The 24,901-nt window shown below is 35.9% G+C and overlaps 1 protein-coding gene across 12 annotated transcripts in view; it reads right to left on the bottom strand.

Moving 5' to 3' along the window:
* LOC115216453 (transient receptor potential cation channel subfamily M member 3) overlaps positions 1-24,901 on the bottom strand; it is an 841,279-nt gene that overhangs the window by 164,927 nt on the left and 651,451 nt on the right. For 11 of the 12 annotated variants that reach the window (XM_036506322.1, XM_036506319.1, XM_036506321.1 and 8 more), the window contains 2 exons: positions 9,222-9,405; positions 5,421-5,544 (listed from right to left, as the gene is read on the bottom strand). In XM_036506322.1, coding sequence (XP_036362215.1) covers positions 5,421-5,544; positions 9,222-9,405 — 308 coding nt within the window. Of the gene's footprint in view, positions 1-5,420; positions 5,545-7,027; positions 7,077-9,221; positions 9,406-24,901 lie in introns of those variants that run through there. The other variant, XM_036506326.1, reaches the window with a different exon arrangement.

Genomic DNA, 24,901 nt, shown 5'->3' with positions numbered 1-24,901 from the left:
GAGTTACGCCCCTTGATTCATTGATCAGCAGTAGATAAGTCAGTTGATTTGTTTTATTTCTGTACAAGCGTCAATGATTTTCTAGTTCACACTGGGCATTATCAAATCTTAAATTCATTGCAAGGGAGAAAACAAGATCACTTGATGTTCATGCCTTTCTTAAATGTATTAGGAATGTAGGTGATAGTTAAATGATTACAATTTGAAATCGAAATCAGGTAGAGAGGGAAAAAGAAAAGATATTTGGCTTTCTGTGAGATTATTTCTACTTATTGGCAGCCGGTTAGAGAAAATAAAATAAAGTTAAATCATTTTAGAGACGGAAAAGAAAAAAAAATAGAAAAAGAAGAAAACTAGTTGCTGTAAAATTCACAAAGAAAAGAATAGAAAAATGGTAGGAATACTACTGCAAAAGAACCATCGTTACATATTCAAATTATGATCCTTTCTACCCACTATGTAATGGAAAAAGACAAGTTTTCTTTCACATCTGAAATGACTGAAAGAAACTTCTATTATATAAAGGAAGAAAAAAAACCTATTATAGGAAATCAATTGAAGCATATCTGTTGATTTTACATGAATTATTAGACATTCTGTTTGCTTGTCATTGGTTCAACGAGAAAAGAAAACGGATGTTTTTTACAATAATTCTCTAAAGAAATGATCCAGATATTGTTTTGACAGTTGGATTACATGAGAAATTAGTTTTTTCCTTTTTTTGTTACATTATAGAAAATGGCTATGTATTTCTTCTTCAGAAGTTTTTTTTTTTTGCTTTACCCAAAAGATATAATTATGCTACAGAGAATCATTTATCATTGGAGATCTTTTTCTTTTTATTTAAATCATTCTATTAGGTGAAAATTTACTTTGGTTAATGCACAAAATCATCATTTTGTAAGTAAATCTAGTTGAGTGAATCGCTGACAATATTACTGGTACATATTTTAGAATATTTTTAGGGAGTTCAAAAGTGAAGCCAATACCAGTTAAAGCCCAAAACAGCTGGTCAAGAACTAATCTGGTCTAGAATTCTACTTTCCCATCACCTCCTATATCTCATACTAATTGATATTCCTATATATTTGTGTGTGTGTGTGTGAGAGAGAGAGGGAGAGAGAGAGAGAGAGAAAGAATGATTGTATGATTAAGAAAGCCACTTCCCAAGCATGAGGTTTGGGGTTCAGTCCTACTGCATCACCACATGATACCTTAAGCAAGTACTTTTTTTTTATTATAGCGTAATGCCAACCAAAGCCTTCAGGTAGACAGAAACTGAAAGAAGCCTGTGTTTTTATATTTGTGCATGTGTATGTATGTATGTATATATATATATATATATATATAATATATATATATGAATTAGAACCATGGTTTTTATACTATTTGTATGTAGTCATGGAGTGGTGATTCAGTTTGCCTCCAGTTCAGTTCAGGTACGTGATGTTGATAAGCTACAAAAATGGCAAAACATTGATGCCCATCACTTCTGATTGGGATTCGGGGTGAGTTGTCTTGCCGGTCTATGACACTCAGGTGTTTTAGCATCCAGTGCTTTGATGGAGTCATCTCCACCACACCAAATTGCAGCCTACCAGAAAACAAGCAAGACACATACATTGAGCATGAGTGTGTGTGAGAATGCGAGAGAGAAAGAGTACACATGGACATGTATATATGTATGTCAGTGTGCATTGTGTGTTTGTCTCTCCTTCATCATCACATGTAATTAGCTGATTGTAAATAAAGGCTTTGCTGATAGTGTCATTAACTTTCACTTCTCTGCATAAACATGTCTGAGTGGTTTGTTGTTTGATAGATGGGGTGATAATCACTTGACTTGGAAACAAGTGACAGTTGGTCACAGTTAGGATATTCAAGTGTAACAAAGTCTGACACAATATATTCATCTGATCCATGCAAGCATGAAAAGGTGATGTTAAAATGATGATGATGACGACGAAAATGTTTTAGTCATTGGACCATGGCCATGCTGAGCTATGGCTTTCTAGGATGTAGTTGACTGGATATCGAACGATGCAACTAAGTACCACAAGGTAATTTGATGATGCTTTATTGATAACTCCAGAAAATATGTTGGGTAATTCCATTTCAAACTATGAAGCATTTCAATTGAAATTCCTTTTATTTTTCAATTACAAACATTAAAAACAAAATGAATTTCTTCTGATTCTCATTTAAGCATCAGTGATATCATCTGCTAAATTTTAAAATATTTTTCAATTTTACCTTTACAGATATGAATTAAAAGTCAATAACTACAGCCCATAGTACAAAGCACAAAAACAACTCAAATGTCCATTTTGGAGGTCTCTGAAGCTAAACTATATTCAGCAAAATACATGAGAAAAATAAGTTAAATATTCATATAGGCGCAGGAGTGGCTGTGTGGTAAGTAGCTTGCTTACCAACCACATGGGTCTGGGTTCATTCCCACTGCATGGCACCTTGGGTATGTGTCTTCTACTGTAGCCTTGGGCTGACCAAAGCCTTGTGAGTTGATTTGGCAGATGGAAACTGAAAGAAGCCTGTCATATATATATATATATATATATATATATATGTGTGTGTATATATATAATGTATGTGTGTGTATAAGTTAGTGTCTGTGTTTGTCCCCCCAACATCACTTGACAACCGATGCTGGTGTGTTTACATCCCTGTAACTTAGCGGTTCAGCAAAAGAGGCTGATAGAATAAGTCCTAGGCTTACAAAGAATAAGTCCTCTGGTCAATTTGGTTGATTAAAGGCGGTGCTCCACCATGGCTGCAGTCAAATGACCGAAACAAGTAAAAGAGTATATGTGATTGTTAATGTTTTCAATTATAGTCAAGCAGTTCCTTTCAGAAGTGCATAAACTTTAAGACCATCTTTTGTTAAGTTGCTGAAGTAAGTTTAACACATTCAAGCATCTGCTGAGGAAAATAATGATTGGCTTTAAAAAATTTTTTTTCTAATGTTTTCTTGGTATGAACAGAAAACATAGAATTTCTAAGTAGGAATCACTACAATAACTTAGCTGTGAGTTTATTATTTTATGTAAAATACAGTTGGCATTAATCATCATCATCATTTAGCGTCCGTTTTCCATGCTAGCATGGGTTGGATGGTTCAACTGGGGTCTGTGAAGCCGGAAGGCCGCATCAGGCCCAGTCAGATCTGGCAGTGTTTCTACGGCTGGATGCCCTTCCTAACGCCAACCACTCCATGAGTGTAGTGGGTGCTTTTTACGTGCCACCCGCACAGATGCCAGACGGAGCTGGCAAACGGCCACGAACGGATGGCACGGGGGGGCCAGGCGAGGCTGGCATTAATGTTATATAATTATCATCATCATGACTTTGGAAACATCTTTTCTATGCTCAGAATTGCTGAAGCATGGAATGAACTACCTGTGTCAGTTGTGACCTGTTAGAAGACTACATCCTTCAAAACTTCCGTGCTTCCAGAAATTTGCCAACAGAACACCTGATGTCCTCCTACCCACCTTTTTCTTCTTTCTTTCTTTTTTTTCCTTAAATGACTCAGTTCTTGTGCATTATTCTTTGTACTGTTCATGCACTTTTGGCTACTTTTTCCGGTGAGTTGTAGTGTATACAATTAGTTCATTATTATTATCACCATTAAGATAGCAAAATGGCAGAATCATTAGCATGCTGAGCAAAATGCTTAGTGACATTTCATCCATCCTTACGCTCTGAGTTCAAATTTCACTGAGGTTGACTTTCATCCTTTTGGGGTTCGATAAATTAAAAACCAGTGAAACACTGGGGTCAATGTAATTCATTATCCCCCCTCCCCCAAAATTTCAGGCGTTGTGCCTTTAATAGAAAGGATTATCATCATCATCATCATTGTTTTAACAAGCACTTTTTCATATTTGCATGGGTTAGACAGAATTCACTGAGGCAGATTTTCTACTGTTGGATGCCCTTCCTGTCACCAACATTCACCTGATTCCAAGCAAGATATTATTTCTCTATGCTTGACATGTTTTAATTAAGTACGAAAAATGACTGACACTACTTGTATGACAGTGATACTTGCTTACAAATACCATACAATGTCAAGTCAAGTGGGGACATAAACACACATACACCGACACAATGTCTACCAAAGTCAGTCACCCTAGGCACCACACAGTGGGGCTGAATCAGAAACTATGTCAGTGGGTAATAAACTTCCTAACCACACAGCCATGCCACAACAAGCATTAAATTCACATGGAAGATATACCACAAGCTTTAGACCACATTTCTTTTGTATTGATAAATATTACCTTATTAATCTTTCTTCTGTGTATCAGATCTCAGACAATCAATCTTTGCTAATCAAATTTCTTTTCAATTTCCCAATTAGTATTTTAAACACACTGGCTTATTTATATTCATGAAATAATGAATTTTCAAGAGCTAGAAATATATACATTGAAATATTTACCTACAAGCAAGAGTGGCTGTGTGGTAAGTAGCCTGCTTCTCTACCATATGGTTCTGGGTTCAGTCCCACTGCATGGCACCTTGGGCAAGTGTCTTTTACTATAGCCTCAGGCCGACCAAAGCCTTGAGTGGATTTGGCAGACAGAAATATATGTATATATATGTGTGTGTGTGTGTGTGTGTGTGTATATATATATACACACACACACTGTGTGTGTTTGTCCTCGAACATCGCTTGACAACCGATGTTGGTGTGTTTATGTCCCCGTAACTTAGTGGTTCGGCAAAAGAGACCGATAAAATAGGTAATAGGCTTACAAAGAATAAGTCCTGGGGTTGATTTGCTTGACCAGCATGGCCGCAGTCAAATGACTGAAACAAGTAAAAGAGTACAAAGACAAATATTTGCAGCATTATGTGAGTTTTATGGTTTTAATGCTTTATATTGAAGGGTTAGATGAGATTACTAATAACTATATGTACAGTGGAACATATCACAGATATATTAAGCTAGCTAATGATAAGGTACAAAACTAGAGTATGTGTTCCTGCTCAAAATGTAAAACAACAGCATTTATTTTGTTAAACTAGATTAGAAGAAAAGGAGTGCATGACCAATGCTAGAAAGAAGTGTATGAACATGAAATCCTAGATTAAAAAGGAATATATAAGCACGAAGTACTATACTAAAAAGCAACAACATTAATAGGTCAGATAAATGACACTGTTTAAAATGAGAAGTGAATTAATAAACAAAAAGGAGCTGTAATGTGTGAAACAGAGAATGGTATAGGAAAAAAAAAAGGACTACAAATTCAAATTTACTTTGCATTGTTACAATCAAGGAAACTTGATGCAGTTAGTCATCCATATTAACGAGATGATGAAATGATGATGATGAAGCTGTACGGTACTGGAGTTGTATAAGAGATGTGTATTAAGATATTGATACATACCAATTCTTTTTTTTTTACACATAACATGAGTTCAATGAAAAGTTTTTCTGCTTGCAACTGGGTATATTGGAATGTCTTTTGAATAGTTACAATGAGCTGGTCTCGAATTCCTTCGAGCATTATGCTAATGTCAGCAATTAAAAAAGAAAGGAAAGAGACAATAAAAAAAGAGAGTTTAGCAAAATGGTTTAGACATACACACATGTAAAGTAATGATAAACATTAATATAAAAACATTGCACTTGATAAAACAGAGAAAAGGAAATAACAAAACAAACACATGCATGCGTGTGCACGCACATACGTACACATACACACACATGCAAGCACACACACACACTACTTTTATTTGGAGGCATTTCTAAAGTATTCACTCCTTTTATTGGAACCTTGCTATTTGGAAAACGGTTCTATGTAAAACCGAATAAGGAGAATAAACAGTGTAGCATATTATAAACTGCTAAGAAGTTTAACCATTTTCTTCATTGAAAGAATGTGTTTGTTGAACCAGTTGTTATATAAAGAAAGGCCAAAGTAAATAGAGAATAAAACGGTACTCTTGGTATCATAAATAGTTTATCTGTTGAATTTGAGGTTATTATATATTTTGGATTATGAGACTGGCATGCTGCCTACTGCAATATATACAGGGTGCGGTGAATAAACTGTTGTCTAAATTATGCAAAAATGAAAATAATGCTGACATCTCATTTTCACAGATATATTTACATAAAAATATCTTGAAATATTAAAGAGTAAATTTATTCAATAAAATCGCCATTTGGCTTCAACAATGGCCTCCAGACGACTTCAGAATCTCCTGCAACTCTTCTGGATGGTCTCCTTGTTTAAGTTGGTTAATGCTGCCATAATCCTTGCCTTCAGTTCATATTTGGTGTTACAAAGAGTTTTGTTAGTCTCTCACTCAACTGTGCCACACACACATAATAATCAAGGGGGTTGCAGTCTGGGGAGTTAGGTGGCCAGATGTTAGGGGTGGCGTGGTCGCAGAAATTGCCTGACAGTCATGACTGGGTTCTCCTGCTTGTGTGGCATGGTGCAGAGTCCTGTTTTCTAGCAGCCACCCTCTTGACACAGGGCAGCACTACATCCTTCAGGCACTTGACGTAGGCCTCCATGTTGAGTGTGAGGCCATGTGGGAAAATGAATGGAAGGATAACGTCGTCATCACTAGTGATCACTCCAAACACCACGATGCTGACTGGATGTTTGATTTTTATCACTCTCGGTACATGTCCTCAGATTGACATCCAAACACTCTGAAATATTTGTATTGGAGCTTCCGGCGTGAATGCCAAGTGGTACAGCATGTTGTTTTCAAATGTCTGGTGGAGTGAATTGTATCATGGTACTGTTTTTCTCACAGCTGGTGCTCAACTGACCCTACTATATTGTGTAATTAACAAAACCAAAAACAAACACTGCGCATGCGCAAAATTAGAAATATAAAATAGCAACAATTTACCCATTGCACCCTGTAAATATATATATGCACACATACATACATTTTTGGATTGATAGATGAAATAATCAAACTGAGAAATATAAGCGCTTTACAGTTATTAACCCTTTCAATAGAAACTTGCCTGAGGAAGTCCCTGGCTCTATGACACAAACTTCTTGTGTTAAAGTGATCTAAAATTAAAAAAACCACTAATAATATTTCATATTAAGTTATGTCCCAAACACCAGCTTTCTAATGACAAAATATATTTTAATAGATCTTTCATTATTTTCATAATTAACTGAAACAAAGCCTGTGTATTTCAACAGAAATATAACAAATGGGCTAAAGAATTTTTGAAGGTGTATAACCTAAATTTCTGTTAAGATTTATCTACTTAAAAATAACATACCGAATAAAATAGCGCATGGCTTTCTAGTTCTAAAGGTAACAACAATGCCACCTGATATAATCAAAATTATATCCACTACAAATGAGGTTTTATACAAATAATTAACAGATGGACCACTCTCAGTTTAAGATTATACGAAACTGTTTAAGTTGGCTGTAATCTATAAATAATGTACATTATTAGACACAATGTTTAATCAATCACTGCCCGCCTCCTATATACAGGGTGCGATGGGTAAATTGTCGTCATTTTATATCTTTAATTTCACGCATGTGCATGGTTTGTTTTTGATTTTCTTGATTACACAGTATGGTAGGGTCAGTTGGGCACTGTCTGTGATAAAAACGGCACCATGACACAATTCACTCTGCCAGAAATTTGGAAATGACATGCTGCACTGCATGGCATTCATACTGGAAGCTCCAATACTAACATTTCATAGTGTTTGGGTGTCAATCTGGGGAGAGTGCATGTACAGAGATTGATAAAAATCAAACATCCAGTCGACATCATGGTGTTTGAAGTGATCACTAGTGATGGCGATGGTATGCCACCATTCATCTTTTCACATGGCCTCACTCTCAACACGGAGGCCTACATCAAGTGCCTGGAAGAGGTAGTGCTGCCCTGGGTCAAGAGGGTGGTTGCTGGAAAACACTATATCTGGCAACAGGACTCTGCACCATGTCACACAAATATAGGAGAACCCAGTCATAGCTGTCACACAATTTCTGCGACCACATCACCCCTAACATCTGGCCACCTAACTCCCCAAACTACAACCCTCTTAATTATTATGTATGGGGCACAGTTGAGCACGAGACCAGGATCATAGCAGCATTGACCAACTTAAACAAGGAGATCGTCCAGAAGAGTTGCAAGAGATTCTGAAGTTGCCTGGAGACCATGGTTGAAGTCAATGACAGTTTTATTGAATAAAATTACTCTTTAGTATTTCAAGATATTAGACGACAATATATTCACTGCACCGTGTATATACAGACAAGTGTGCATATATGTCCTCAGTGCCACAGGATCTGCCTATTTTATATTGGTCTTGTCAACCACATTTTCTCCCATGAGTTACAATGTGCCTTCAACGGCTTCATCGCCACCAGAAAGCAGGATTTTTATGCTACTGGCATAAATAAACTTGTTTCGCATTGGCAAAAGTGTGTTGATTCTGATGGTGTTTATTTCAATTAATAAAGTTTTGTTTGAGCCGATATATGTGCAACTGAATTCAAATGTTAAAAACCACAAAAACTTTCTTCACAACCTAATACATATGTGTGTGTGTGTGTGTGTGTGTGTGTTGTACCCCCCACTACCGTTTGACAACCAATGTTGGTGTGTTTATGCCCCCATAACTTAGCGGTTCACCTAAATAGACCGACAGAATAAGTACTAGGCTTACAAATAATAAGTCTTGGGGTTGATTAGTTTGACTAAAAGCAGTACTCCAGCATGGCCGCAGTCAAATGACTGAAACAAATAAAAGAATAAAAGCACATATATGTATGTGTGTGTGTATGTATGTATGTGTATATATATATATATATATACATATATACACATACATATGTGTGTGTGTATGTATATATGTATATATATATATACATATATACATATATATGTGTGGGTGTATATATATATGTATGTATATATATATAGTGCATTGGTTTTGTGCCTGTTTTACCATGAGTTAGATGCATACATATTACTGAAGTATTTTTGCAAACCCTTTTCTGTTTCTCAAGTAAAGGACCTTTTAAGAGGGAAACATCAACAACCATCACAGCCTCTAAGTGAGTTGAGTGCAGAATGTAAACATTCACACGTATATACATGCACATACAATTAATATCATAAAATATCAATATCACATATATAAAGAAATTCTTGATGAGACTTTGATATTTACCCATCATCTGAGGTATATTTATGAGTAAATGCTAGCAAGTCAGCAGCACGTCCACTTCCATCACAAACTACAACTGGTATTGGAGGGGAATCTGTCACATATTCCAAAACAGAACGGATGGTATTGGCCCCACCTTCTAAAACCACACAGATTACGGGTACACCACGTCCTTTTACACCACTGTCTGAAATGATCAGAAATGGAAAAAATTTTAATGGTTAAATTCTCAAAGTTTCACAAATGAATTTTTTAAAAAATGGACATTTATATTTGTTAGATTCACAGACATGTTGTTATATCATTCAATGAATTAATTTACAAAATATGCTGGCCATTACTTTAAACAGTATTAAGTCATATATTCATATTGAATATTCCCAAAAGCTAGCCAAAGGATAAAAATTGAATTTCTTTTATAATCTAGCTTTTAGCTAAGAATTCTGCTTGTAATGAAATAGAAATAAGTAAAAAAAAATATTTTTGTAAAATGTATAAATAACTTCCATAAGGGCCTACAAACAACTATTTGGTGGCAGTGCACCAGCATGGCCACAACCAGCTAGCTTGAAGCAGTCTTGGTTTGAAACAATATTCATGATTTCAATGCTTTTAATGTCAGTATAGCCATATTATACAGATGCACACACACATATACACATGATATGAGAGAGAAAGAGAGAGAGAGAAACTGATAGATAGATAGACAGATAGATAGATAGATAGAAGTTTGGATGAATAAAAAGGAGAAATAATTATATAAGTATATTTTTAACTGAGATGCTCAGAATAATAAATAAATCACTTTTATATGCTTAAAATCTCTTATAGTTCTTCTATGCAAGATTTTCTTGAAATTAAATAAATAACTTAGCAGATATATTTAGTGCCTTGAAGAAATAGTGGTGATATATCAGAAACAGTGAGCAATTAATATACATATATATACACAATCCATACACAGCTATACGTGTATTTACATTTACCCCACCTACAGGCATGACTGTGTGGTAAGAAGCTTGCTCCCCAACCACATGGTTTTGGGTTCAGCCCCACTGCGTGGCACTTTGGGCAAGTGTCTTCTAATACACTCCAAAGCCTTGTGAGTGGATTTAGTAGACAGAAACTGAAAGAAGCCCGTCAAATATTATATATATATAATCAAAATAACCAACAAGGATGTTTCATGCAACTCCATTTAATTGAATAATCATTACATCAATTTGAAATGCAGAGCAATCTTCAGCTGCACAAAGACATAGAATTTAATTAAATTAGAACAGATGGACACATTAGTATAATTATACCTAAAACCTCCAAGAAGTTAAGGAGATAGACAAAGAACATGCTGTCTCTCTCCAGTTTATACATACATACACATATATATATATATATATATATATATATATGAATATATCTATGTGTGTATGTGTCTGTGTCTCTGTTTGTCCTCCCCATTACTGTTTGACAGTGTTGGTGTGTTTACATCCCCCGTAACTTAGAGGTTTGGCAAACGAGACTGACAGAATAAGTACTAGGTCTAAAAAAGAAAGAAGTCCTGGGGTTGATTTGTTTGACTAAAACCCAGCATGGTCACAGTCAAATGACAGAAACAAGTAAAAGAACAATATATATGTATGTATGTGTGTGTGTGTTGCTTATTTGTAACGAGGTACAGGCATAGCTATGTTAAGCAGTTTCCTTTAGAACCACATGATTAGAAGTTTGGTCCTACTGTGTTGATGCTGTTGGCTGGTCTACTGGACTATACCCATTAGCTGACCAACAGTTTGTGAGTAAAATTGGTGTATATTGATGGAGACATACGAATCAAGACATGAGTGCTCAGGTATACTGTTAACAGTCAAAACCACCTTTGGTGGAAAAGTCTACACAAATTCAATTAGTGTATAAGAAACAACCTAAATGTTAAATACATTCAATTCTTGAAAAACAAGACTGTGAAGGTATGGATTCAGGAATTCTACTGTTTCAAACCAACAATAGAAAGCTAATAAAAATAAAATGAAAAATTCTAAAATGAGAAAGATTAAACTGGAACATAGTCATGTATTTAATGAAACATATTTCAATGTGAGTGTACTTCTTGGATTTCTGTCTACTAATTCTATTTACTAAATATTGGTCAATCTGTGACTACAGTACAAGGCACTAGACAACAGAGTCCACATAGTCATGCCTGCACTTCATTAAGATGAAAAACATTTTCAGTAATTTATCTACCATTCGGTGGAGGGAAAGAAGTGAGATACTGAATGTAAAAGTAAAGTTTGTTATCTTGTGTCGGTACTGAGACACCTGTTCCATTTCTTAAATCAACCTATGACAGCCATATGTACAATAGTATTGTATTACTGATGAGAATGAAACAGAGATAGTTATTTCATATTCCTTTCATCTTTTCAACAGCTAGATAACAATATTTTCTCAAATTAATGTTATTAATGTGCTATGAATACACAAAATGAAAACAAAAAAGCATTATTATTATGAACAAATTTTAATTAGAGAAAAATCACACACGTGGCACTTGAATATGTGTAATGAACAGCTGTAATGAAGTGGCGCTTATCCATCTTTTTTTATTTATATGTGTGTATGTGAGTGTGTGAAGGCGCATGGCTCAATGGTTAGAGCACTGGGCCCACAATCATGAGGTATACAGCCATGTCTGCACCTGTATAAATACATATTTTAATACACTATTCAGCAAAAACACATCTGGCCATGGGGAAATATTACCTTGCTTGGAAACAGAGGAAAAAAATTTTCTAAATAAACTCTGTCCAACCCATACAAGCATGGAAAAGTGAATGCTTAAATGATGATATGTGTGTGGGTGTAAATACACACAGATTTTAGTTTGAACATTTCCTATGAAGACATTTTTCATATTTTACGTCAGAAATACCTTACAGCTTGCATGGAACAATAAAGTTTCTAATCCAAAAATCAAAGTTTCTAGAAATTCATAGCCTCATCTTCTGTCAGTGTGTGTGAAGCTGCCCCTTTAAGGTACTACCAAATCCAACATCAATCGCACTGTTTCTATCTGCTACTATAAAATGCCAGCTATACTCATCAGCACCAACAAATTTATTGAAAAGAAGGAAATGAATAGATTGAGATAACTTACTCTTTTACTTGTTTCAGTCATTTGACTGTGGCCATGCTGGAGCACTGCCTTTAGTCGAGCAAATCGACCCCAGGACTTATTCTTTGTAAGCCTAGTACTTTTTCTATCAATCTCTTTTGCCGAACTGCTAGGTTACTGGAACACAAACATACCAGCATCGGTTGTCAAGTGATGTTGGGGGGACAAACACAGACACACAAACATCCACACACACACACACACACACACACACACACACACACACACACACACACACACACACACACATATATACGACAGGCTTCTTTCAGTTTCCGTCTAGAAAATCCACTCACAAGGGTTTGGTTGGCCTGAGGCTACAATAGAAGACACTTGCCCAAGGTACCATGCAGTGGGACTGAACCCAAAACCATTTGGTTGGTTAGCAAGCTACTTACCACACAGCCACTCCTGCGCCTATAGATTAACTTTTAAGTCCCAAAATCCACTAACTTAGTAATGGATTTTGGGACTTAAATGTTCCAATCAATATGGAAAGAATGAGTATGAACACATAAAAAAATGAAAGACAAAAGCTGAATAGGAGAGATGGAAGTGGAGCCAAGAGAAGCAACGGCAGCAACCACTGCTGCCATCACCACACAAAAGGAGTACAAGAAAACTGACCGCTTAAAGACCACACCACATCTCATGGAATCAGATTTGCATTCTATTTTTAATCTTGATCAGCAAGAAGACTGGTTATTTATTGCTACAAGTCTATAAACTGTGCAACTGTCAATAATTCTGGATCGTTTTTATTGCATAACAGTCTGTTTTCATTTGTTAACTGGTTGCATAATGTGCGTGTGTGCATGTAGTCATGTACTTCTTAAAAATAGCCTCTGGCAGAATGATCTTTAAAATATGAACTAATCTATCATGTATATTGGTATTGATTACTTGTTTCTTGACTTCATGGGCGTATTTACCTGATGTGTTGATGGCCAAATTATTTTATCATCGAGAAAAGCCTTAGTATGCAGTTATCTACTTCTTTTACAAACAGCAGCTAAATTCTGCACAAATCCTACTCTACTGCCATAACCATTTAACATTTGAATTACTCTGTGAAACATAATGCATATTTATTCACATTGCATCACCAGTCTGGAATCCCTATCTTGCCCAAGATATTAATCGTCTGGAAGCTGTTCAGCAACCTGCAACCAAGAGAATACCCTCCATCAGGCATTTGCCATATTCTGAACGCCTTACTTCCCTGGGCATGAATACATTGAAACTCTGACGTCTAGCAGCTGACTTGGCAGACACCCATAAAATTATTAACCATCTTACAAACAATAACTCTGAGCACCTTTTCAAACTCCATCTGTCAAACACCCGTGGGCATGTTTACAAAGTCAGAAAACAGCACAGCTCCCATGACTTTTGGAAACATTTTTTCACGCTAAGAGTTGCTGAAGCATGGAACAGACTGCCAGCATCAGTTGTTAGTTGTCGGAGCACTGCATCCTTCAAAACTTCCATGCTTCCTGAGATTCGCCAACACCACACCTGATTTTCTCCCCTCCATACACACGCAAGCATGTATCTGACTCATACACTGTTCACTTTCCAGACATTTGTACATTACTGCATATGCTTTATACGCACCTTTGACAAGTTGTGGTGCACCTGAGCACTGTATACAATAATTTCATTATATTATATTGTTTTGAATTAATCGTGCATTATCTTGGGCAGAGTCAACATTTCATTTGTCTTTAAGCTCTGCGTTCAAATTCTGCCAAGTTCATCTTTCCCTTTCATCCTTTTGTGGTCAATAAAATAAATACCAGTCATGCACTGGGGTTGAAGTAATTGACTTAGCCCCTTCCCTGAAATTGGTAGCCTCGTGCCAAAATTTGAAATCATTACCTTGTATCCTTGACATTTTGATGCAGTAGTTGTTTATTTTTATATTGACATGGCTGGGTAGGTGTGAGAGGTCAGATCTGGCCAGCATCGATATAAACAAGTAGAATATTTTGGCCGGATACGGCTGGCTTAAATGCTAAAGGGTTAAAATGAGAAAGACACTTTGGATAATGTTGTCTTGAAAATAAGATGAGATGCCAAGCTTGGAATGCCTGTCATAAGCTTGCTTTAACAGAGCTGACCAGGGGCTAAGCAACAACAGTCCAATGGCCACCACTACCAACTATAGGAACCTCTATCCCAACTTATTCTTGTCTGACCCAAGCTGGCATCGAAAGTTACACGTTAAAATAATGAAGATGGTGATGATGTAAATGTGATAGAATTTATAAGAATATACCAACAAGAAGAGCACAAATAAGTGACCAGTAATTTACACACAAAGTAAAAGGAAAGAGAGGGAGGAGAAGGAGAGAAGGGAGAAGGGGAGGGGGAGAGGAAAGGGAGAGATGAATGATTATTAAAGTTTTAACATTTAATTAATAACTAAAAGAATATATTATAGCTTTTACATGATTTAAATAATTTTATTTTTAATTACAGGCAAACAAATTATTTTGAAATTATGGATTCTAATAATGCCTGAAAACCAATGTAGCATACTGAGTCTAATAGTAAATGTAATTCTTGCAATCTAATATTACAACCTGCCATTTTGTACATGTTTTTCTCACACTGTATAATAATAATAATAATCCTTTCTACTATAGGCACAAGGCCTGAAGTTTGTTGGGGGAGGGGGATAGTCAATTACATCGACCCCCAGTACTTGACTGGTACTTAATTTATTGACCCTGAAAGAATGAAAGGCAAAGTCAACCCCGATGGAATTTGAACTCAGAATGTAGTGGCAGATGAAATACTGCTAAGCATGTTGCCCAGCATGCTAACGATTCTGTCAGCTTGCTGCCTTAACAGTAGTAGTAGTAGTAGTACTAATAATAGTAGTAGTAATAATAATAATAATAATAATAATAATAATAATAATAATAAATAAATAAAAGCTAATAAACCGGATAAATAAAAGCTAATAAACTGGATATCATTATAAAAGATCAGACAAAAAGGATGTGTTTATTAATTGACATGAGTATTCCTTGCGATCACAATATAGCGGCGAAAGAATTTGACATGATCAGTAGATATAAAGACTTGCTAATAGAAATTGAAAAAATGTGGCATCTCAAGGCGACTACAGTACCAGTGATTGTAGGAGCTCTAGGAATGATAAAAAAAAGGTACTGAAGCCTATTTGAAAATGATTCCAGGCTTACCATCCTTACAGGAAGGAAAATCATGTTAACTGGAACGGCTCATGTACTGAGAAGAGCATTATTGCTGTGAAAACAACATCCATTCACAAATTTATTTATTAATTAATTTTTTTAAATACATATTTTACTTGTGAATTTGCGTGTATAATCTGGGAATGCATACAATGAGCTTCTCTGCCCTAGGTGTACGGAAAACACTCGGCGAGAAACGGAAAAAAATTTGAAGAAAGAAAGAAAAATCTTGAGATTTGAGGGGACTTGCTGTTGCCAAATTACAAGAGAAAAACCCTAATTAAATTATCATGTACAAGTTAAATAATAGAAATCTTCTACAAAACCACCACAACTGGACTGGCAAAATATCTTGAAGCAGCGAATGACTGGATGCTAAATCATCATCATCATCATCATCGTTTAGCGGCCGTTTTCCATGCTAGCATGGGTTGGACGGTTCTACTGGGGTCTGTGAAGCCAGAAGGCTTCATCAGGCCCAGTCAAATCTGGCAGTGTTTCTACGGCTGGATGCCCTTCCTAACGCCAACCACTCCGAGAGTGTAGTGGGTGCTTTTTACGTGCCACCCGCACAGGTGCCAGACAGAGCTGGCAAACGGCCACGAACGGATGATGCTTTTTATGTGCCACCGGCACGAGGGCCAGGCGAGGCTGGCAACGGACACGAAACGGGGCGGTGCTGGCAACGGTTGCGAAACGGAAGGTTCTCTTACATGCCACCGGCACTGGTAACACATCTGCAATTTCCATTGATCGATTTCGATTTTGATCCTCACTTGCCTCAACGGGTCCTCACAAGTAGAGTTTTGTGTCCCAAGAAGGGAGCTCATTGAAAACCATGAAAGACCTAAGAAACTTCATTCTGTTATGAAGGAGAGCAAAAAAATTTTCAGTGAATCTATACATAATACCCAGGTTGAACAGCATGATGGAAGTGCAGCAACTGTAGCTGCGAAGAAGGTGAAACCAATAGCAAAGCAAAATACGCTAACGATTGGCTGATAGGTGGGGACAAAAACCTCTGCATGGCAAATATGTGGCCCATAGCAAACAAGCTGATGTAGACCAGAAGCATACCCATCAGTGGCTATGGAGCTCAGGGCTAAAGGTAGAGAGTGAAGGCTTTATCTTGGCTGCCCAAGATCAGAGCTTATTTACCTGGAACTATCAAGCCAATGTGATGAAAAATGGTGTAGACTCAAAGTATAGATACTGCAACGACAGGATTAAAACAGTGGATCACCTAATCTCTGGATGTAAAGTTTTAGTACCTGCTGAGTACAAATCAAGACAAGACAGAGTTGGCCAATATCTACATTGGACAATGTGTCAACATTATAAAATTAAAACTGCTGACAAATGGTACAAGGACTACCCTGGGGCTGTAACCGAGGGAGAAAATGTAACTATTCTTTGGGACTTCCCAGTATGTACAAACTGGACCATCAAAGCAAATAAACCAGATATTGTTGTGAAAGACCAAAACAATGAAATCTGTTTATTGATTGACATGAGCATACCTTGTGACCATGATATCTCAGCAAAAGAATTTGATAAGCTCAGAAAATATAAAGATTTGCTAAACAAAATCGAAAAGATGTGGCATCTCAAGATGGTTACAATACCAGTGATTGTAGGAGCACGTGGCATGATAAAAAAAGAAACCAAAAATTATTTAAGGATGTGGCCGATGCCAGACCCCTCTGGCACCTGTGCAGGTGGCACGTAAAAAGCACCCACTACACTCGCGGAGTGGTTGGCGTTAGGAAGGGCATCCAGCTGTAGAAACACTGCCAGACCAGACTGGAGCAGCCCCTGGCTCCCCAGACCCCGGTCAAACCGTCCAACCCGTGCTAGCGCGGAAAACGGACGTTAAACGATGATGATGATGATGATCCCCGGTTTACCATCCATGCAGGAAGTGCAAAAGATTGTCTTAACTGGTACATCACACATACTGAGAAGAGCATTGTTGCTGTGAATTTTCTTTCCCCCCCCTTTATTCTATTCTTTTACTCTTTTAACCGTTTCAGTTATTTGACTGCGGCCATGCTGGAGCACTGCCTTGTTAACTTTTTTAATGTTGCCTTTTTCTTTCTGTGTTGCCTCTTTTCTCTATCACATGACTTGTAAATGAACAATCTGGTGTGTTTATTTTAATGGCCTACCAATGTATACAGTACATTTCTCTGCCCTAGGTGTCAGGAAGGCACTCAGCAAGAAATGGAAACAGATTTGGAAAATGCTAATGAAAAGAAGAAAAAAAAAATTGAAATATTGAAAATTTCTAACAAAAAAAAAAAAGCAAAAATATTTCGTAATGCCCCGTAAATTAACATTGATTTTTAACTGAATCAATCAATATATTCCAAAATACTAATAACTTCACATAAAACATTACATTAAAAAAAGAAGAAAAAAAGGAAAACTGCACTATTCTGTACTTTAAAGATGTAAATTCACATTTGTTTCTTAGCCTTAAAGGTGATATTTTATGAAAACCCAAATCGACCTCAAGTGATTTCTGATATTTGATTTATTGATTCTTGAACAACATGAAGTAAACCTACCTTCATAGGATTTAAACTAAAATCAGTAAGTCAGTAAATAAATTAATTAAAGGCACACTAGGTAATGATGATTAAAATAAAGCTGTGTGCATGTATATACTTAACATGTTTCTGTATACTCAAATGTACAAAGATCTTTGCAGTGATATTTGTATCAGAAGAGAAATTCTCCTTATAGACCAAGTGTGTGAAAACATGCTGAGCAGTGAATAATGTCAATGGACAGCAGGTTATATGTTTCTGCCTTGTTAAACTTCATCAGCTATGGACAATGAATCCACCATTCATAAACCATTAAGAACTGCCCTTCTCATATGTAAAAAACAAATAATTTTGGTAGCATCTGCAAAACTTTGTCAAACTAGAATGAATTTATTAGAAGCACTCAGCAGCAAAGATTGAAGCTAGGTACAAAAAATTTATATTTAACATCTTCCCACCAAACTGGCCCTTGTGCCGGTGGCACATAAAAGCACCCACTACACTCTCAAAGTGGTTGGCATTAGGAAGGGCATCTAGCTGTAGAAACTCTGCCAGATCAGATTGGAGTCTGGTTCGCCAGACCTCAGTCAAATCGTCCAACCCATGCTTAGCATGGAAAGCAGACGTTAAATGATGATGATGATGTTCATGTAAATACAATATACTTAATGTTTGTGTGCACACAAATGTAGAAAGACTTTTGCTATGGTAATTGCTTCAGAAGAAAAAGTCTTATAGACAATATGTGTGAAAATACACTGAACTCTGCTCCGAATGACATTGAATTGTATGATATGTGTTTCTGTGTCATCACACTTCATCAGTTACAGACATCAACTCTATCAGTCAGAGCCTACTCAGAATAATTATTTTATGTAAACAGAAAATAATAAATTTGCTGGTGGGTGCTAGGCTTTGTTAAGCTGGAATTAATTAAAGGCACAAAGCAGTGATGATTAAAATACAATCATGTACATTCAGAGTTAATCAGAAAAAGGGTTGGCAGTGGCCATCACCTTTGCAGGCCCTCCGAAACTACAGCACTGCCATCCTCCTAAGCACAAATATTACTTTGATGGACAGAATTTGATTTATAAACATTTTTATGATTGATAGCAATTTTATTAATGAGGAAATGAGAATAGTAGAGATAACGAGACACTGAGTTAAAATGAATTTAGTCCAGCTTTGAACTGTGTTAATTATACTGCCTTTGTTTCAAAGCAAAGGCACATAAAGCCATGATTAATACGTCATAAACTAATTACTGATAAGCCTGTATCCAAAATGTATTGTTTTATTACTTCAGACACATCTATCCATACCTTGCAGTAATCTGAATGAAGTTACAAATTTATGGCTGGAACTGATAATACTTTAGAATTTGTGATTTTGGTGGAAGAGAAGTAAACTCCAGGCAAGCAAATTTTATGTTTCAGTTTTGATTCCAGATGAAAGTAAGTACACTTCACACTTGGGAAAAGCAGAAACATTATAAATATTCTATTATTTTTTTACCCCCCAAGGAGTGAGAAAGGGATCGACTTCAGTATGTAACATATATTGCTAAAACTCAAGGATTCTAGATGTGATTCGATAAGAGGAGGAAAAGGAGGAGGAGGAGGAGGAACCGCCACTGCCGCCACCACCACCGTCATCATCATCATCTCTCTATTTTACTATGCTGGCATGGGTTTCACAGCATCTCACCATGTGATGTAGTTCTTTGCCAAGTAGCACACATAGCAACAGAGAAAAGCCAACCAACTTTCTTGTCATGGGTGTTGTTTTTGGAGGGATAGGGACAGCTTTTCAGGTTGGATTCCCTTCCTATCATAAACAACTTTACAGTATAGACAGGGTGAATTATACTACCAATAACAGCAAAGAGCTCCTATCTTTATATTAGTTCATATTCAAATCACTCCTCCTTTGATGATGTGGATTGCAGAGTTTTCACATCCTATTTGTCCATAGTATTAAAATAAAATGCATAGCCTAAACACAAACTACAGTTTCCCTACTCTTTTCCTCACACTGAACATATCAGAGTTCAGTGTGAGAAAAAAAATTGAGAAACAATGCTTTTCTGAAACTACCTCTATAATTTAAAGGAATGAGAAAAGCCACATTGACAACTCATGATAAATATTGTTCACAGTATTAGAAATAGAATTAATTGGTGATTACTTCTCTGTCAAGAAGCTGAACTGCTGGGAACCTTAGCCTTTTTTTCTACGGTGATCACAAATTAAATTCTGAATATCACAAATATAAAATCTATCAAAACCAAAGAAATAATTGAGTTTTTTTGTAACCAAATTAAATATGAAAACATTTACAAAGGGCTTGTTACCTTCTAAACTATTGCTATCATACTTATTTAAATGATCTTATAAATTTATATAATACATGAAGAAGCTAAGTTTAGATAGGTCAGTAATGTTAGGTTGGTTCCTAAAAGAGCAGCAACATTTGGGAAATCAAACCAAACTATATCAAGTCACAATAAACAATTCTATGGCTTACAGCACTGAATTAATCCCCAAATTTTTCTGTACTGCTTAAAGTTAACTTTATGATCATTGCTAATTACACACACAGCTCCCATTAATGAAAATTTTCACCAGAGAATTCAATTAGAGACTGACAACCTATCATTAGAGGCACAAATGTGAAAACACTACAAGATTAACTAGCTTCAACCCCAATTTCCTATGAGGAAACCACTTTACAGTGTAACTTTCTAGAAAGAACTTTCAGGACCTAGAACGTTTCAATGTATGCTACAATTCAATATCTTCAGCAACACCAAATATGCTCAAAGTACACTTAATTCTACTAAAAAAAGCAAAGAAACTTGGTTTTGTATCTTTAGAGCCAAGAGACATTTCAGTGGTTTATTCTTTGCAAGACTCAAATCAACTTCACAGTGGAATGATATTACCAAGTAAACATGTACATCTGTACATTGACTGTTGTTGCTTAGACCCCAGATTAGACCTGATCAAAAATACCTTATTATCAAAGGTATTCCAGTTCTGACCAGCCCTTCAGATACATGCTTAGCAATGGCACATAAAAAGCACCATTTGAGCATGGCTGTTGCCAGTACCTCCTAACTGGCCCTCATGCCAGTGGCATGTAAAAGCATCCACTACACTCTCAGAGTGGTTGGTGTTAGGAAGGGCATCCAGCTGTAGAAACTCTGCCAGATCAGATTGGAGTTTGGTGCAACCATCTTCTTCGCTAGACCTCAGTCAAATCATCTAACCCATGCTAGCATGGAAAGCGAACATTAAATGATGATCATGATGATGATTTCTTTTCTTTACTTAAGACAACATGGTAAGTTTTGTAGTAAGTTTGGCTGCTATTTCTTGCAAGGTGAAGAAACACATAGAAGATCGTGTGCAAGGGGATTTTCTAATACTAAGGGTGAATTACAAATGCATAAGAACCAGTCCCTGTTGAGAAAAAAAATGGTTCTTTAATTATACTAATTGATAGGTAGAATATAATACACCAAACTTGTGTAGGTGCAAATGTGTGAGGTAGAGAAGTTCACTTTCGAACAACATGGTTACAGGTTCAGTTTCACTGCGTGGCAGCTTGGGCAAGTGTCTTCTCTTATAGCTGTAGCTAATCAAAGCCTTATAAATGGATTTGGTAGACAAAAACTGAAAGATTTTTTATCACACACACACACATATATATCCTTGTCTTGACATCATATGATAATTCTAAGTAAATGTCACCATCATAAAAATGGTGTCCTTCTTTTTGAATCTTCCATGAAAACATGTTTGCTTGTGGAGAAATATTATTTTGCTTGGAAACAAGTGAGGGTCGGGGACACGAAGGCATCTGACCATAGAAAATCTGTCTTGGTAAATTTCATCTCACCCATATAAGCATGCAAAACTAGGCATTAGATGATGATGATGAATTAATGGAGGTCAAAACAGAGCAAGAATTTGAATTTAAAATGGAAAGATTCTTTTACAATGAGATTACATTATGTCCTGGTTACTAAATACACTTGAAATTGTAATTTCAAAGAAAACATAAGTGGGTGGAGAAATAATTTATGAATTTTCTTTCTCCAAACACCTGCACCAATCATACACAAATCAACAAGGGAATCAAGATGTGGTCACTTGACCTGCTAGAAATGGCAGCCAAATCACTTAAAATGAAATCCAACCATTTTAGATTTTTAAAAAAATTAATGTATTAGATCATGTAGTACTACTAACCTCTGAAAAGAAAAGCCAGGCATAGTAGGAGTGCCTTTGATCATAGGTCTGAGAGATCAATGTTGACTTATCTAAAGAGCAGCAGCAGCAACAACAACAACAACACCATCAAATCATGCAAAATAATTGCTCACCCTCCCTTCCACCACTATTACATTCTGTTTTAAAAAAACTATATAACAAGTTTGTTGTTATGCTCAAAGTGCTATATAGTCATTATCCAAGATCACATTCAAAGAAAGTCAATATGTTCAGTCAATAAATCTTCTCTTTTAAGTGATAGGGATGTTACATCTTTTTTATTACCTATATTTAATTGCTCTTCAGAACTGTTTAATTCCCACATCCATTTCAGCATCGTTAATATATGCCAGCCTCTTCACTTCGCATCACCTACATTACCAATCTTTCATTGCAACGAATGCACCTCAGTAAAATTTTTAGTCTTCTCAAATATTCTCCCTCTTACTAATATTACCATCTAGCTCATTATCTTCCAATATGGGGCCAGCCCACTGCCTGTTACCACATACTTTTTTTAATCAGGTTATTTCATAGAGTGTTGGTAATATCCTTCATTTTTGGTGAGGAAATGTTATTAAAGAAATATATTTCCACTCTAATGGCTGTATGGTTAAGAAGCTTGCTTTGCATTCATGTGGTTTTGGGTTCAGTCCCACTGTGGAGCACCTTCTACTACAGCCCCAGGTCAACCAATATGTTGTGAGTGAATTTAGTAGACAGAAACTGTGAAAGGAAAGCTTATTGTATAACATCATCATCCTCATTTAATGCCCATGTTCCAAGCTAGCATGGATTGGATGATTTATGTACATGTGAAGGCACCAACCACCCAGCAGAGTGGACAATACATACATACATACATGTAATACATTAAAAGTGAGCTTGAATCTTGCTTGCTTGCAATGTTACCCAACCAAACTGGCACATAATGGGAAAATACTATGAATTAATTTTCTCCAGAAATGTGAATACAAACGGAATAAAACAAGTTTTGCGTAGATCGGACAACTGGTTATTGAGATATTAGGGGCTTTTGGGGTATAAATACCCAAAACGGTGCACAATGGGAAAATACTCCGAAAATAAGTTAATCCTGAAAGGAAAGAATCTCTGACCTTTTGATTAGACATAGTGACTTGACAATGAGAAAATATTTGTTTTTTACAGTAAATGTTTCTATTTTTGCTTTTGTTAAACACAATATTTTAATTATTTAGAATTATTTTAAAGTGAATGTAATTTCAAAAATGTAAGTTGTTTGTACAGTAAGCATTTATATTTTAGCTTTCTTTAAAGAGACAATATTTCAATGTTTTTTTCAAATTATTTTCAAGTGAATACCATTCCAAAAATTTTTTTGGTATATTTAAAAAATATTTCAAAGTGAAAATGACTTTAAAAATATAGTAGATATTTCGTAAAAGACCTGTTTGTAACCTCGGTGTGAAATAATTTTTTCCATATGTTTTTTCCAAGTGCATTCAACGTGTCTCACCTCCAAAGATTAGGCTGCTATTTCTAGCACACCCTGCTACCACGTAACAGCTATTTGTGATAAAGGACCCAAAATACCTGTTACGTGGTAGCAGGGCGTGCAAGAAATAGCAGCCAAATCTTTCCTTTTCTGGGGAAAGGAGCTGTTTACTCATGATTTCGATGTCACATTCGTTGAAAGCATGTGTAAAAACCTGGAAAAACCATGAAGCAAAACTCTATTGCTGGGAAACTCAGACTTTCCTGGTGAACCAATGGGTTACAGGTAGTCTACTATATATATATATATATATATATATATATATATATATATATATATACATACGTGACAATGTTTCACACAGTTTCCATCTACCAAATTCATTCCCAAGACATTTGTTGGCCTGGGATTACATTAGAAGACATTTGCTGAGGGTGCTATACAGTGAATTGAACTCAAAACCATGTGGCTGCAAAGTGAGCTTCTTAACCACACAGCTACACCATGAACTTTTTATTAAATATATCAAAACTACAAAGGGGAAATTAGCTCATGGGAAATTGTGGAATTCTACATCTGCCAGACTATACTGACACAAAATACAAAGGAATACTTATATCATCAAGCAAATTGATCTAAAGACCAAATGAAAAAAATAAAAAAACAATAGAGATTCTTCTAAAATTAGCACAATGATTGGTAAAAACAACATATTGTAAACAAACTTTTTTTGTTTTCAGAAGTGTCAAATGTATTTTGTATTAAACAGACAAGAAAGTTACGTTTATATATTTGTTTTGCATGATTTTTTGATGTGAAATCGTGTGTTGAAACAGATATTGTTGTATTTAGGAATGGTCATTTTGCCAGTTTAGCCAATAAAAACACACACACTATATATTTGGTGTTACTTTGCTTCAGCGTTATTTATTTTTTACATTAGACACATTGTTTAATAATCTGAAACTGTTG

Source organism: Octopus sinensis, linkage group LG10 (assembly GCF_006345805.1).
Source record: "Octopus sinensis linkage group LG10, ASM634580v1, whole genome shotgun sequence".
Classification (NCBI taxonomy): domain Eukaryota; kingdom Metazoa; phylum Mollusca; class Cephalopoda; order Octopoda; family Octopodidae; genus Octopus; species Octopus sinensis.
The sequence above is the reverse complement of the archived record's forward strand: the minus strand, read 5'-3'. Positions and strand labels throughout refer to the sequence as shown.